General features: G+C 37.7%; 1 protein-coding gene across 2 annotated transcripts in view; it reads right to left on the minus strand.

The window, feature by feature from the left end:
• plxna1b (plexin A1b) overlaps window positions 1–14,950 on the minus strand; it is a 225,658-nt gene that overhangs the window by 167,948 nt on the left and 42,760 nt on the right. For both annotated transcript variants that reach the window (XM_077572438.1, XM_077572437.1), the window contains exon 3: window positions 6,464–6,646. In XM_077572438.1, the coding sequence (XP_077428564.1) occupies window positions 6,464–6,646 (183 nt within the window). The remainder of the gene's footprint in view (window positions 1–6,463; window positions 6,647–14,950) is intronic.

A 14,950-nucleotide genomic window follows, 5' to 3' on the forward strand; every position in this document is an offset into this window, starting at 1 on the left:
GGTTTGGACATTCCGCCGTCGACCGCGGCTCGACCCGGTTCAAAATGTTTCTTTGCTGTGACATATTCTTGGTGGGCAATGTAACTCTTAGGCGGCGGAAGTCCATCCTCATAAGATTAAAAATGGTGCACGAGAGAGATGATAATTTGTTTCATTCAGCATTAAAATCAGTTTTAAATGACCAAGAAGACAAAACCCCAACAGGTGACGCCACTGGAAGCATTTATTTCAAAAGAAGACGTGTTGACTTCCACAAGTCGCTTGTATGACGTCACGTCAACGATGATTGGTTCATTCTACTGTCATGCTTGATTGTTAGGCTAAGGGGTTGTATATTATGGTCAGAACAACAAGTGTTATTTAAAACTTTTGTTTAAAAAAAAAAAATAATAATAATACTTCTTTATGGAATAATTATCTTGATATACAAATATATATATAGAGAGAGAATTGAAATCCTGAGTCCATCTATTAAAAATATATGGTATGCGATGGTGTGCTATGCCGGGTGCTGTGGTATTACTCACCTACTGCGTGCCCCCTATTTAGCCTGTATACAGCATGCTTTAGAACAGATAGCTTGTGACTTCATGTGATTGAGCTGATTTGATTCAAGATTGGATGCCAAGAGAGAACTCTTGTTTGAGTGGGAGTGAGAGAGATTGAAATAAATAAAAAGAGATAGCAACAGAGAGAGAGAGAGAGAGAGAGAGAGAGAAAGAAGGAGACATACTGTACATGCTTGACTGGTCACACCCGCATTATGGCTTAACTGGGCTGTATCTAATAAGAAAATGCCATTAAGTCTCTGCACCGTCAAGAGGAAAAAGAAATAACAGGAGAAAATGACACATTTTGCTGTTAATTTGGGAACATCCTGATAAGATTGGATGACTGATGGCGCTGTGGGAAGGAGTTAAATTAACTGGAAAAAGATGTACTTAAGCAAAGTGTAAATTATCTGTTTTTGTCTTAAGTAGTCAGTCTGAGCACTCTGATCCCTTTCATCATTCTTTGCATTTCCCGTCTCACTTTCATCCGTTCCTTGCGTGCGTGCGTGCGTGCGTGCGTGCGTGCGTGCATGTGTCTGCGTGCGTGCTACCACATGCAGTTGTGTGAACTAATGACCGAGGGCCAACAAACGCTTGCACAAAGCCAACCTCTGTGCTGCTGCCCGGGTCAAACAACTCGTGGCTCAGTGGCTCAAGCCAAAAGATGACACATGCACACCACCCACCATGGGATCTAACTTCTTAAGAGGCATTTCTATTTGAAATGACTATTTAAACCATTTATCAAAGCAAAACTACCAGAATGTTGCTTTATTAGCAATCTTTTTGAATAAAGTACAAAATAATGTACTTCAACCTACTATTAGTGTAAGCATCCACTGTGCATTTAATAGTGCATAGATTATGTTGGATGGGAGTCAAGATACAAACAACACAAATACATGTGAACACACTCAAACACACACGAGGGAGTTTGACAGGTCAGCACAAAATGTGGCAGTATAATATCACTCAATTAAACCGTACAATGGTGACAAGAGTGGCCCCAGTGGAATACACCAATTTGCTTCACATTGCAATATACACAAGCAATGTCATAGTTTAATAACACCAAAGTTAACACGGAATTACAAGTAATTATAATGTATTAAAAATTTGACACCATGTCAGATACATTTAGTACATGCATTTGAGCCGATGTTTGCCCAATTTTTTTGGGAAGAGGACCGTGGATCCCAGACCTTCACTCTGCCCGTCACAGCAGCACAGAATGGCAGATTGTCTCTTTCCTTCTCAATCCATATGGATTGACGAGAGGAAAACACAGCACTTTTGTATAAAAACTGAACAAGATGTACAAGTTTTCAAGTGCAGTGTTATTTTTCATCTCTACTTTTCTTCACTTCCATCCAGGTTGAGTGCACTGGGAAGAACCTCAGCACCAACCCAACTGAGCCTGGCACAACCATTAGGAGCACACAGTGGGCCATGGGGATCACCCGCCACCTGGCTCACTGGCCACATACACATAGCAGATGGCTCACATTGAACGCCCCCTCAACACCGCCACCACCAAATAAAATGAACAAAGCTGAAATACAGGGGAACCTTTTACAGTCAAACACAATCCTTTGCGCTGGTTGACCTGTTTGTTTCCAATAAAAACTAATGAAAATACTAGGAATGGGCGAGGTATGGGCATCAGGGTATTGGTACTCGCAACGACAGCTAACACCCCTTGTGGCCATTTTATGATCAGGAAATAGAAATTAAATATTTGAAGAACAGAAAATTGCCATTAATTTCATGCAATTTTAAAGAAATTGCAATATTGGGATATATAGGTCTTTCTTTAAATTATTATGTATAAAAAGTACTAATATATTGGTGCTAGGTATAGGTATCAGTGACTACTTGAGTTGAGGACTCGTACTGGTATCAGTCTGAAAAAAAGTGGTATTGAACATCCCCAGAAAATACAAATAATCTACAAGCAATACTTTAATTAACATTTTTAGATTGTGATAATAATTATATAACCACTGTCAGTAGCAAGACAAGAGTTCTTAGCGTGAGTGTGATTAGCGTTGGAAATTAACATTTTCCATATTTACAACAAACAAAAATGAAAGAAGGTGGTACCCATTGTATCACAAAAGACAAAAAAAATCACTTTACATTAACAAAAGTACAGGACACAAGGGCAAAAAGAGCCTTACTGTAAAGAATGTGAATCTACTTACTTAAACCACAAAAATCCAAGAAAAGACATGCAAAGTTAATCCATTGATGCTCCCTGAACTTGATTGTCTGAGGTCTCGCATGGTGTCGTGCATGAGAGAGGATTTTCTGAATAAATGTTCTCGGATTTGCATAGGTCATGCATCACGGCCATTCAACCCCTGAAAATTTGTCCGACATTTAGAGGTTTTATTCTTACAGAAAATGTCTGTAAAATTCACATTCTATGACCTCACAGGCAATTCTGGACATTTACGAGAGGTTCCACCCAGTCTTGTATAAAGTATCATGCAGAACGTAATATTTAAATAAAAGTATCAGTCGTATCAATGTACGTATCAAAAGTCATTTTCCATACTTAATAGTGAAAGATCTGTATGCTAGCTGAAGACTAATGTTAGCCTGGCCATCTCATGATGCTTCCTGATTACGTACATACATTGGAGTAAATTAATATAGTTAGGAATAATTAAGTAAAGCACAGATATCTAAAAATTCTACTTAAGCACAGTGAAATAAATCAAGTATTTGTACTCTGTTACCAGACTAGCTCCACTACATTTCAACTTCCATTGATATTATTGACAGTTTCTTTCATGTCATCATCTCTGTACAGGTATATATTATCATTATTTTTATTTTGAGAGCTTAACTGGCTCTAAAGTGCCAAGGTGTCTAAACAAATAACTCCCAGATAGACAGAGACGACAGCTCATTAGCACTGAGTCTTTGCCAAGTCAGACATGGCATGATCTGCAACTAAGACGGTATGTAAGCTAGGAAGCTGACAGATGAGCAGACACGCTGGCCAATGTCAGGCCAAATCGAGCAGTTCCAGATAATGAAACAGCCAAATGAAATAGAGACTTTTAATCTGAAATATTAAATGTGGCGTATGGCTGGCCCACCACTGTGTCCTTGACCACAGCAGAATCCAGATGACCGCTGCAATGAGTTAATCACACCAGTGGACACCACCTTCATCGCTTCAATCCTTCATCTAGTTGCTCTCTTTCTCACTCAACAAGCCAAATGAGAAAATATATCACAGGTAAAATATTCTTTTGATAAAAATAAGAACAGGGAAATATATGGATGGATACCTGTATTGTGAGTGTAATTGCTTCCCATCAATCTTTTCATGCTCTTTCTCTAAAAGTGTGACTGTACAAAACACCAGAAAATTGCCCCCTAGAAATCTATTCATCCATTCTACAGATATTCTTACTCCCCCCTTTCGAGAAGCCTTCAGGCATGGCTATATAAACATGGCTATACAGCAGTGTTCTTCAGGGGAAAGCATAAAGAACAGGTACAGCCTCTGTATTTTCAGCATGAACCCCCACAAAACTGTCAGCAGCTAAAAACACTGCACTATTTTAATGATGAGATCATTTGAATATAACAATGAAACACAAAAAGTTTAAGGACGGTGAACATTTGGTCTTCAAATGATTAACCCTATAAAGCCTGGACCATGAAATATCTGAGAGAAAATTCTGACTCTTTGTAAATAGTTTTTTTTTTTGGTCCTTTTGAACAAACAATATATTTTTTTGAAAATCAATTTCCATATGTGGCTTTTGATTTGTGTCATATTTGATACATCCGGTCGCAATGTTTTAAATTCGTACATTTCAAACTGTCAAAATTATAATGATAAACAGACATATCAAACGTAAAAGTGTTTCCAAAAATCTGAAAAAACTTTTCCCACTATTAACTCATTTGCTCCCAAAAACGTATAAATACGTTTTATTTTAAATATTGCCATGCTCCCCAAGACAAAGTTTTTTTAAAAATGTGTTCTTATGCTAGAGCATACAGAAGGCTTTGATGCAGCCTCTGAACTGAAGAGAATGGTTGAAGCAATGGTAATTATTACAAAAACAGCCAGCAGGTGGCAGCAGAGTATAAGAGATCAACCAGGGCCATGTTGCAAAAAGTTATTTTCCCACTGTTTTAAACAGATTTGTGAATAATGATGAAACTTAGCTATATTCTAATGCTAATTGCTGCAAAACGTAAACGGATAGAAATTATCTTCTGTCAACATGAGCTTGTGCGCATTATGACATTACAAATATGCAACGCTACCATAGGAGAGGGGAGGGGTTGAGGAGTTGGGCACAACAACAGATGGACCAACGAGGCAAGTCTATTATTATTAGCGGATTTCTTTATTACCTGGTTCATCTGTATGTCGTCCAATTAGTCAATAATTGCCGATAATTATAGGCGGATTTCTTTATTATCTGTTTTACCTGTTTGACGTAAATTGGTCAATAATTGCCGATAATTAACGGCCACTGATTTTAACATGCATCCCTACTTTTTTTTTCCTGATGAAAGAAGAGACTAATCTAATCTTTCTTTTGGTAGGTTCCATTTTATAGCAATAGAACACAATATTCTGTGGGCCTTGCAAAATCAGTCAGGAGAGAAGGGGGTTTGCTTAAGTGAAAATGGCAGCGAGTGAATGAGTTAATAAATATAGATGTCTCTCCTTTCTCAATCGGGGCGATCTTGCAAGGTCGCTGGAAAAGCCATCAGCTTGGTTCTTTGGCCCTCTTATGGATTATCCGTGCAATGCATGTGTCAAATCATATATGTCAGGGTTTTAAACCAAAATCCTCATCAATCAGTTACACAATATGGATGGTTTTATTTGTATTTTTTATTTTTTTTTGGTCCAGCCCTATTTTCATAAAGAGAATATGGAGTTCAACCTCACTCATCTCTTGTCCTTTTTACTTTAATTATTTTCATTCTTCATCCAGTCTCAACTTTAGAAGTAATCAATAGTGGAATTATTGTGTGAATGCATGTGTACATCCATAAACCCACCTTATTCACCAAAGTGATGTACACACACACATCTATCAAGCAGAGAGCACAATCACACAGAAGGCCACAAGAATAGCAAAGTAAAGACAGTGAATAGCTGTCATTTTGACAAATGTGCAACACTAAATCATAGTCCAACATGCATTGTTCTCCTCCCTCACTCCCTCCTGAACACCACATGGCAAATACCAAAATACACAGTGTGAGTGGCAAACGTTACGTGCATACACAAGTAAGCTTTCAAAAGTGCTCAAACAACTAAGTTAATAATATATTCATGATATTTAATTGTTGACAGGAACAGAGGGAGACTGGCGTAAATTCTAACGAGTAACCATGACTCCCATGAGTGCGATCATTCATGGACAAAGCCCATAAGCGCGCAAACACACAAGTTGTTATGCAAGTCACTTCTATCAGTCATCTTCTTAATTGGTCACATAGCTGAAGAAAGCAAAGAGTTTTTAAGTTTCACTGCCAATGGATTGATCGAAAGTGAGCTCTTAAAATTAGAGGCAAGCCAGAATGTGGTGAGAGTATTATTTTACATCTGGCGTGACTTAAACAACAATCAATGAGGGCAAAGCCACAGACTTGCTGCAAACGGCTCGTTAAACTAACGGGCTTCAAATCGGCCCTGAAATGTCATGAGGAAAATGAGTCTGGCTACACATTAAATCATTGCATTCAAGTGTGTGTATATACAGTATGTGTGTGGTGGGGTAAGGATTGGGGCGGGAGGCATTTTTGCAAGAAGAGATTAAAAGGCGAGCATGAAATTGTCTTATTCACAAAGTGATGATCCTAAAAAAAACTCTACTGATCTGTCAGTTTGACGAAAAGACAATGTATATCATCCATACCTTTTTCAGTTTGCCATTGCGTGTGCCAACAAAAGCTACGGTGTTTCCACGGTAGTCATAAGCTGCCACCGAGGTCATGCCGTCTTCTTTGTCCAGGAAGAGGGGGATGCCCTCGATGGTGCTGGTTCCGCCCAGAGGCTGGTTGAAGTCCTGGCCACAGAAGTTGTCGTCAATCTGCAAAGGCTGCAAAAAGAAAACAAGACAAATTATTTTATATGTCAATAAGATTTACAAATAATTTCCCTGTTGATAAAGGAAACAAAGTGCTTTATATTTAGTGGACACAGTGTTTTAACATCCTCACAAACAGGGATGTCTTAAGGATGAGGACTATGATCTTTTACACGGTCTGTAAATGCCGGCATTTTTTAATTTTTACCATTTGTCACTGTTCTATAGAAACAGTCTAATCATGGAGGGACAAAGTGGAATGGCAAGAATCAACCTTTGAAAGACTGGAAGCTGCCTTTGTTCAAGTGCATGATGTAATGGCTGGGTGGACAATTTATTTTATCAATGAATCACCATATTTTTTAACTTTTCCAGGCCATCCGGCAACTATTTCAACAACAAAAAAAATTTAAACAGACTCAATGCAAAAATGAACATATGTCGTCCGATTCTTAGAAACAACATGTTGAATCATCTTTACATCGTTTTACGTACGACAAGAAAGTCGCCTCGAGGAAAGCAATCAGTCAAGCACGATGAACAATTCCAAAACACATGGTACCCATTGGAAAAGCAGTGATTTATGAACGTTGGAAAATGTTGACTCAAGGTATGCCCTTCAAAGCTGCAAATATTTTGCATATTTTGCCTTGCCTCACTTGAACAACTGCATGAGGAACAACACGTTTTAATTTATGCAGTTTGACAGCCAATTTTGTCAAATTGTTGAAAATTTTAAAATGTTAATTATTGGAGGATCGATGCATACTGGACGTTTTGATAAACAGGAGAAAGAAAGTAATTTCAGAATCTGTAGAATTTATTTATATTATTTCTTTGGAAGTTAATGCAAGTTAATGTTGGACAAAAATACTGGACGAAGATAATTTCAAAGTATTTTTTACTGTCAATCGCAGATGGGGGGGAACGCAAAACCTGCTTTGAATAATGTTACTTTTCTCTGCGTGAAGAGTGGAAAAATAATCCATTAAAATTAGAATTCAGATTTTTGTAACAAAAACTAAGGCTATATTGCAGAGTTCTACAAGTCCCCCCAGACAATAGCACATTCATGCACCAAATGATCTGATCGTGGTAATGATAATGTGTAAACAAATAATGCACAAAGTTGCTGCAACAGTTGGATTGGATGAAAAAAAAGAAAAAGTAAACAACGTGGAGCTGTGATCAAGAGGCTACAGATGGGTTTAACAAACCCCTCAGAATGCCATTCATATGGATTGTATTACACTTAGCATTGTTGACAATTTGTCCCCAATACCCCCCTACAAGGCACCCTTGAAAGAAATAAGGGTATAAAAAAAAAAAAAACCTGCTCCTCATTTGTTTCCACACAAAACGTAGGACAGCAGAATAGTCTGAGGTTGCATCATTCCACTTAAACTATCAACTTTCCGTGATGCTCCTACATGTTAAGTGGCCCATTCAAATGTTGCCCATTCAGAAATGCAACTCTTTTTTTCCCCCCTTCCAGACAGAGCCCTTTCGTGCTGAAGCTTATTGTGAAGTGCTCAGACATGCTGGTGACCATGTGACAATATCTGGAGCATTCCAGTGTTATGGAGAGACTATCACCCCGGGCACTCCGCTGACCCATATGACGCCTTAAACAGTTAGCGCGCTCGCACAGTCACATGTTGGTTGCTGTCCAACAAAAAGCACATTTCTAAATTTTGTTCATTGTTCTATATTCAGCCGAAAACGCAAGAAACGATTTGGGGCAACTTTTTTTTTTTTTGTCATGCAATTTTAAGGAAAAATGCTATACTGTATTTGGAATGTAAAGTTATTTCTTTAAAATGATCTGTCACCGTTTTCTTGGAAATTTTTATCTAGCAAAAGTACTAGTGGTATTGATATTTAGTATAGAGTTGAGCACTTGTTTTATTTCATTTACATTTCTACAATCAACAGTCAAGTCTACACTCCTACTGCTTTTTTTTTTGTCCTGTATTTTAATTCCTTATCTTACCAAGACATTTTGGACAAATTTGTGTTTCCAATATTGTGCTAACAGTTTGGGAAGCGCCTTGTTTGCTGTTCCAGGTCTATAACAGCATGTGTGATGAGTTTGGCAACCTCTAAACATGTTCAGAAAATGAACAAGTGAATAAAAGATAGTTCGTCAGACGAGATGTTTGATTGATTACCGATAAGCTGAAGGGGCGTCCGTGTGCATTAATGAAAGTCTCCAGAGGAAGGTAGCAGGAACACAATCTTATGTAGTGTGTAAATGGCAATGTAATCCACAGTCTTATCACTACACATCATCTGATTGATCCATGAAGGAGAAAAGATAACACAGCACCCTCACCCTCTCAATCTGACTAAATGGTCTGCAGCAGAAGCGTAAATCAATACATCGGGATTTTGTTTTTTCCCGCCCTTATTTTCTCTTTTTTCCTGTCCTCTTTCCAGTTTCTGAAGTAACTTGTCTATCCTCTTCATCTACATAACTCCTTTCAGCGCCTCTTGCCAAATCTGCATCAATCATTCAGCCACTTTGGAATCAAAATGTGAAAACGTGTGAGAGAAAGTCAATTGTCTTCTAAAATCAACAGCAAGCTTGAGCTCAGTCGTATTTCAGCGTGTGAAGGAATTCAAGACTTCTTAACTTCTTATGTCTATGTGGTCAAGTAAGTTAGACACTGGGCCCCTTTCTCAAACAACTTTCTATTGTGGCCACCAATGGCAATGGGGGCGGCGCAACTCTTAAAACAGGCCAGACGACGACACAGGTCTGCCCTTGTCAGCGAGTGCGTATCCTTATACAAAACTGGACAGCAACAACACGAAACCTGTAAGCCACACCAACCTTTGAGTTACGACTCTTCACGCACATATTTTAACAAGCCAGCTACCAGGTAGGCAAACTTTTTAAACCAAATAGCCACGGCAAATCACCCCCTCAGTATTACTCTCAACACCGACCTACACTCAAGCACAACACACAAGCACAACCATGACATTACAACCTCAGGGAAAACGTAAAAAAGGGTTAATCCATTTTCGATAACTGAGACTATATGTGGGAAATGTATGCAGAATCCTCTGGAGTCCATAAGGCTTACCATACACACACAAAAACATTTAGGAGCCAATTTACACAGTCCTCCACGCAACACTGAAGGCTAAAGGTCCTACAACATTCCCAGACATCTGTAAAGCACAAAATAAAACTTGCATGCAGTTTGAGATAGGGCTGCTTGATTATATCACGATTGATTTGGTAATAATTGAAATGACAATTAGTACAATCATTTGTTTATTTGGTACAAAAGAAGAAAATGTTCAAACATGTAAAAAAAAAAAATATTAAGACAAATTTAATTGAAACACTATAAGTATGCAAGTTTATTTAGACCAAACAAGATTTAGATTAGTCATTTTAACTAATTTGCTCTCCAAAACTTATAAATACATTCTATTTTAAATGTTTTAAGTCGTATTTATGCGTGTGTTATGCGTGAATAATGATGAAACTTAGCTATATTCTAATGCTAATTGCTGCAAATCGGAAACAGATAGAAATATACTTTTTTGGGGATACACGATAATGCTTTTTTTCAACAGATACCAATAAACAGATCATTTGGAAAGTGTCAATGTCAATAACTGATAAGTAAGCCGATAATTGTTTGCAAAATTAACTTGAATACAAATATACTTTCGAGTCCTTACTTTAAGTCTAACGTGTACAAATACAAACGTTGTGTAAAGCACCATGAAGCTGAAATGTATTGATATCTCTGCTTCAAAAACAACCAGTAACTCATCTTGAACAGTCATGTTTAAAAAATGCAACAAAAAACTGTGAGGGTAACATTTTTGGGAGTAAAGAAAGCCCACACTGGTGACTGCCATGTCGCCATGATGCATCTTCTGTCAACACGAGCTTGTGCGCATTATGACATCACAAATATGCAACACTACCATAGGAAAAAGGAGAGGTTGAGGAGTTGGGCACAACAACAGATGGACCAACGAGGCAAGTCTATTATTATTAGCGGATTTCTTTGGTAGGTTCCACGTTTTTATAGCAATAGAACACAATATTCTATGGGCCTTGCAAAATCAATCAAAATCCAGTAGAACAGCCCGGAGTAAAGAGGGTTCCTTCAATGAAAATGGTAGCGAGTGAATGAGTTAATAACAATGACCAAGCAAAAATGAACAATGAAATAGTAACTTGATTTACAAAGATTGTCACTATGTAAAGAATACAACCCTCTGTGGTATCTTCTTGATGTGAGAGTCAAGCGTATTTAAGGTTCTGCTGTGTTTTCAAGGTTGCACAACAACCGGCAGGGATGAAAGAGTTAAGCCAAAAATCTGCTGCTGAGATGAACAGCGGGGTTTTACAAACAAACGAAAGGAATATTACGCGTGTGCATTAGAGTGTGCATTACAGTCAACTGTGGTTTGCATAGTTGTGGGTTTGCTCTCATAGTGGCTAAGAACATTTATTATTCATCTGGCATCTCTTTTGGATATGTCCTCACTATGCAAGGCGTACTCTAACCTAGATTGTTCTGTGTTTTTAATTTTCTGATCTCCAACTCAATTCATGGCAATACTGAACCACTTAGAAGTTTTTGCTCCAGAATGCTGTACCTACTTAAAATTCAAACTCCACTGTAAATTCCGCTTTACAGGCTCCATGTCAATTTTACAGACATAAGGTGGTAATGATAACAGCTGCAAAACATTGTGGTTATCACAGTAAAGGTTATTAGAGCTAATGCGTAGCACTACCACTTTTTTTTTTCATCCTGAAAAGGGAGTCTACAAATTATAGGTGTAGTATGTATTAAAATATTTAGCAACTTTCTATCTTGAACGAAAGTGTATTGTAAAGTTAAAATGTCAGGTTTACAGATACCATGTCTGCTAAAGTGGTGTGTTGTAGTAATGACATCTACCGCAGCACATTGTGGCAACAGATGTAATCCATCAATTCATCCATTTTCTATAGAGCTTGTTTTCATTACGGTTTGGGGTTAGCTGGAGTCTATCCTAGCATATCTCAGCTAACTTTGAGTGAAAGGCAACATACACCATGAAATGGTTTTCAGCCAATCACAGGGCACATATTGTAGCAAAAATGATTGATTAATCAACAACTAACGATTATAGAATTAATCAACAACTATTTTAATAATTGAGTATTGGATAGATGGAATGGAGTAATCGTTTAGAGCTATTGTTCAATTTAAGGTGTCCAAATCGTCTGATTTCAGCCTCTCAACAGGAATTATTGTCTTTCATGAAAGCAAACTGATTATCTTTGGTGTTTAATCAAAATTAGACATTTGCAAACATCTGCTTTTACTATGGGAAAAATGGTCGGGGCAGTAAGAATCAGTTACAAAAAGTTAGCTAGCACAGCATCCATCACAGTCGCTTGATATTATTTATGTTGTTTAATTGTTTTTTTCCTCTATCAGGAAACAATACAGAATAAACAATAATTGGTTAATAAGCAATCAGGGAGAAAATGGTTTTACAATACACTAATACAAAATAAAATGGTATCCAATTATTCTATTAATCGATTGAATAATCGATAGAATTCTTTATTCTAAAAATAGTCGATAGTGACCACTTTAATATAGGCAAACCAGCATTCACACACATTCACAATCACAACCATGTACAGTTTGGAGTTTTCATTATTTAAACTTTTTTTTCATATTTAATTTCATTTTCTATCTTTACTATTTTAACTAATATGCAGCTTGTTTTCTTTGGGGCTTACCCTGTATTACTCAAAGCCCCAGAGAAAGACGTCGTCGTAAAGTTAATTACAGCTAGTGACACTAGCTTTTGTGAAGTTGCACAGTACCTACCAGTATTTGAGGAGCTGCTCTAAATCACAAGTAAAGAAATTATGAATCATTTTGAATTTAATCACACACGCTCGAGTTTAGATTTGACTGATGATGTGTGATCTTTAGTCATATATGTTTGTTGCAAATGGTCACTACTGTGGTCTTTCTAATAAGGAGCTGTTTAAACTCACTTCTTGAAATGTAGTCATTCACAAGGCACCAAACACGCGTGTACATCACCCCGCAATTACACTGTCTGATTAACGTCGCACGCAAAACTGCTATTTCTTTACCATTTCATGTTAGTAAAATATGTGTGAGCAAATTGCGCCTGTCTCAAGTAGAATTTATCAATAGTCAGCTCCTTTAAAAGAAACAGCAGTATGTGATGTTGGTGACCTATGCTGGTGTGTGAAGAAAAACATTCCTTCTTGCTCAAAAATGTGTTGTGCAGTGTATTCAAAGACTCCTACCTAAAACAGCTAAAATTGCAGGAAAAACATTTGCTTGAATCAAGAAAATAGAAAGGACTTGCACTAGTGTGCAAACATTAGCACCTCCACGAGTGAGACAGCAAAACAATTGATTAAAAAGAAAACACAAAAACGTCACATCTAATTTGGCCACTGACTCATGACCATCATAACAGGTATCCATGTAACATGATAACTGTAGATAAGAAAGCTACGGCTTCTGTGAGGGTGTGCGTGCATCTGTGCGAGCCAGAGCTTTGAAAACAAATGAATTATCTGGCGACAAACGCAGGGGCAATTCTTCTGCAGCCTCTCATGTTGTTTTCCTATCACATGATAAAAGTTTTCACAGTAGAACACACATACATACACACACACCGAGCACTAGTCTCAGTTGGGAGACGCAGGTGCTTTCACCTGAGTGTGCATAGCGGAGTGAAGAATTGTGGGTGAGGCCACCTCATAAATTACCCAGAAGTCTCAGCGGGGGCCTTGAACTTGTAGAGAAATTGCAATAGTTTTTGCAAGAGGTGCTGCAGTGTGTGCGTCCGTGTGGGCGTGTGTGTGCGCGTGTGCGCAGCGAACAAAAAGCAGTCCTGGTGATTTATTGCAGAGGAACAACCCGGCATCTGATGGTAGGGCCTCTGGAGCTACATATTAATAATGTTACATCAAAATCAGTTTAGCCGACTAACATTGGTGTTCAATGTGTTTAAAATAAACTTTATTGCATACTTAATATACAGTATGAATGTTATAGGCTAGCAAGTGTGACAATGAAGAAGTTGAAAACTCTCCATGTGAAAAGGAAATCAGGTAACGATTGCTTGGCCGTCAACGGTTGCTCAGACATTCTCAGTTCTCGTTACCAAGGTGACACCCATTGATATGTCCCATTTCACTCATCTGTCAATAAACTGTATTCTAAGCTCCCAATAGAGGCTGCTTTTGTTGCATCGCCAAGATTGCCAATATGTTTGTCCACTTACATCAATTCCTTTTTTACTCCAAAGTTTGGGCCGGGACACAATATGGTTATGATTGACAGAGTAAAACGCTGAAGGCCATTTAATTGAGTGACAAGCAGGTACACATTTCTTGGTAAAGGAAACTGATTCACATTTGATGCAATAAAGCCCTGTATATTTTTGTTCTTTAACTTGCATGTCTGTTGTCACTGTATTGTCACTGTGACACCCTCAGTGGCCAAGGCAGAAACACCCTAAGGAGCAGCACAATAAATTGAAGCATAAATCATGATGAAAACTAATTATTTACATTCTATTTAATCAGGTTAATATTCTTATACAGAACAATAATATTAGAGTGTCATTTTCCTTTTGGGAAAAATGCATTATATTTTTGTTGTTGTTGGGTTTTTGGGGGGAGGGGGGCAGAATGGATTTTCCATTAATTTATATGAAGATTTAGAAGTCTTTTGGTCATAGAATAAAAAAAAACAACTTTTATTTCAAGGCACCACCGTATTTAACAAAAATAATCCTTCATGTGTGTAGAAGCTAACAAATTATCTAACAGTTATAATAATAATTATTGGACCAATATTGGATGGAGGATGGAAACACTATGACACAACTGTATACAAACGGCCACGGCTCATTGAAGTACAGCTCTGGTGAGTGATAAATTTAATCTTTCGTTTTTATTTTTGGTCCCATCTGTCTATTACCTGAACCGCTTGTCTTCACATGACAATGGCCAGAAGCAGTAAAATGTTTGGGATCCTGCATTTATTTTAAAATGTGTGTATGCAATGTGCATTGTTGTAAAGTCACTGCTGTCCAAAAAATTGTAACTGATTTATTCATTGAAGCATTAGTAAATACTAGTGTGGGTGACAATAAAACAGGACCAACTTTATTGATAGTGACTGATACGCATCAGAGCTTTTGAGATTGCTCATCGCCTCACCATCTGAAGTGACAAGAGTTCAGAAAATAGCATAACATACGACTGTACATTGTCTTTGC

The sequence above is a fragment of the Vanacampus margaritifer genome, chromosome 8, assembly GCF_051991255.1.
Source record: "Vanacampus margaritifer isolate UIUO_Vmar chromosome 8, RoL_Vmar_1.0, whole genome shotgun sequence".
NCBI classification, from domain to species: domain Eukaryota; kingdom Metazoa; phylum Chordata; class Actinopteri; order Syngnathiformes; family Syngnathidae; genus Vanacampus; species Vanacampus margaritifer.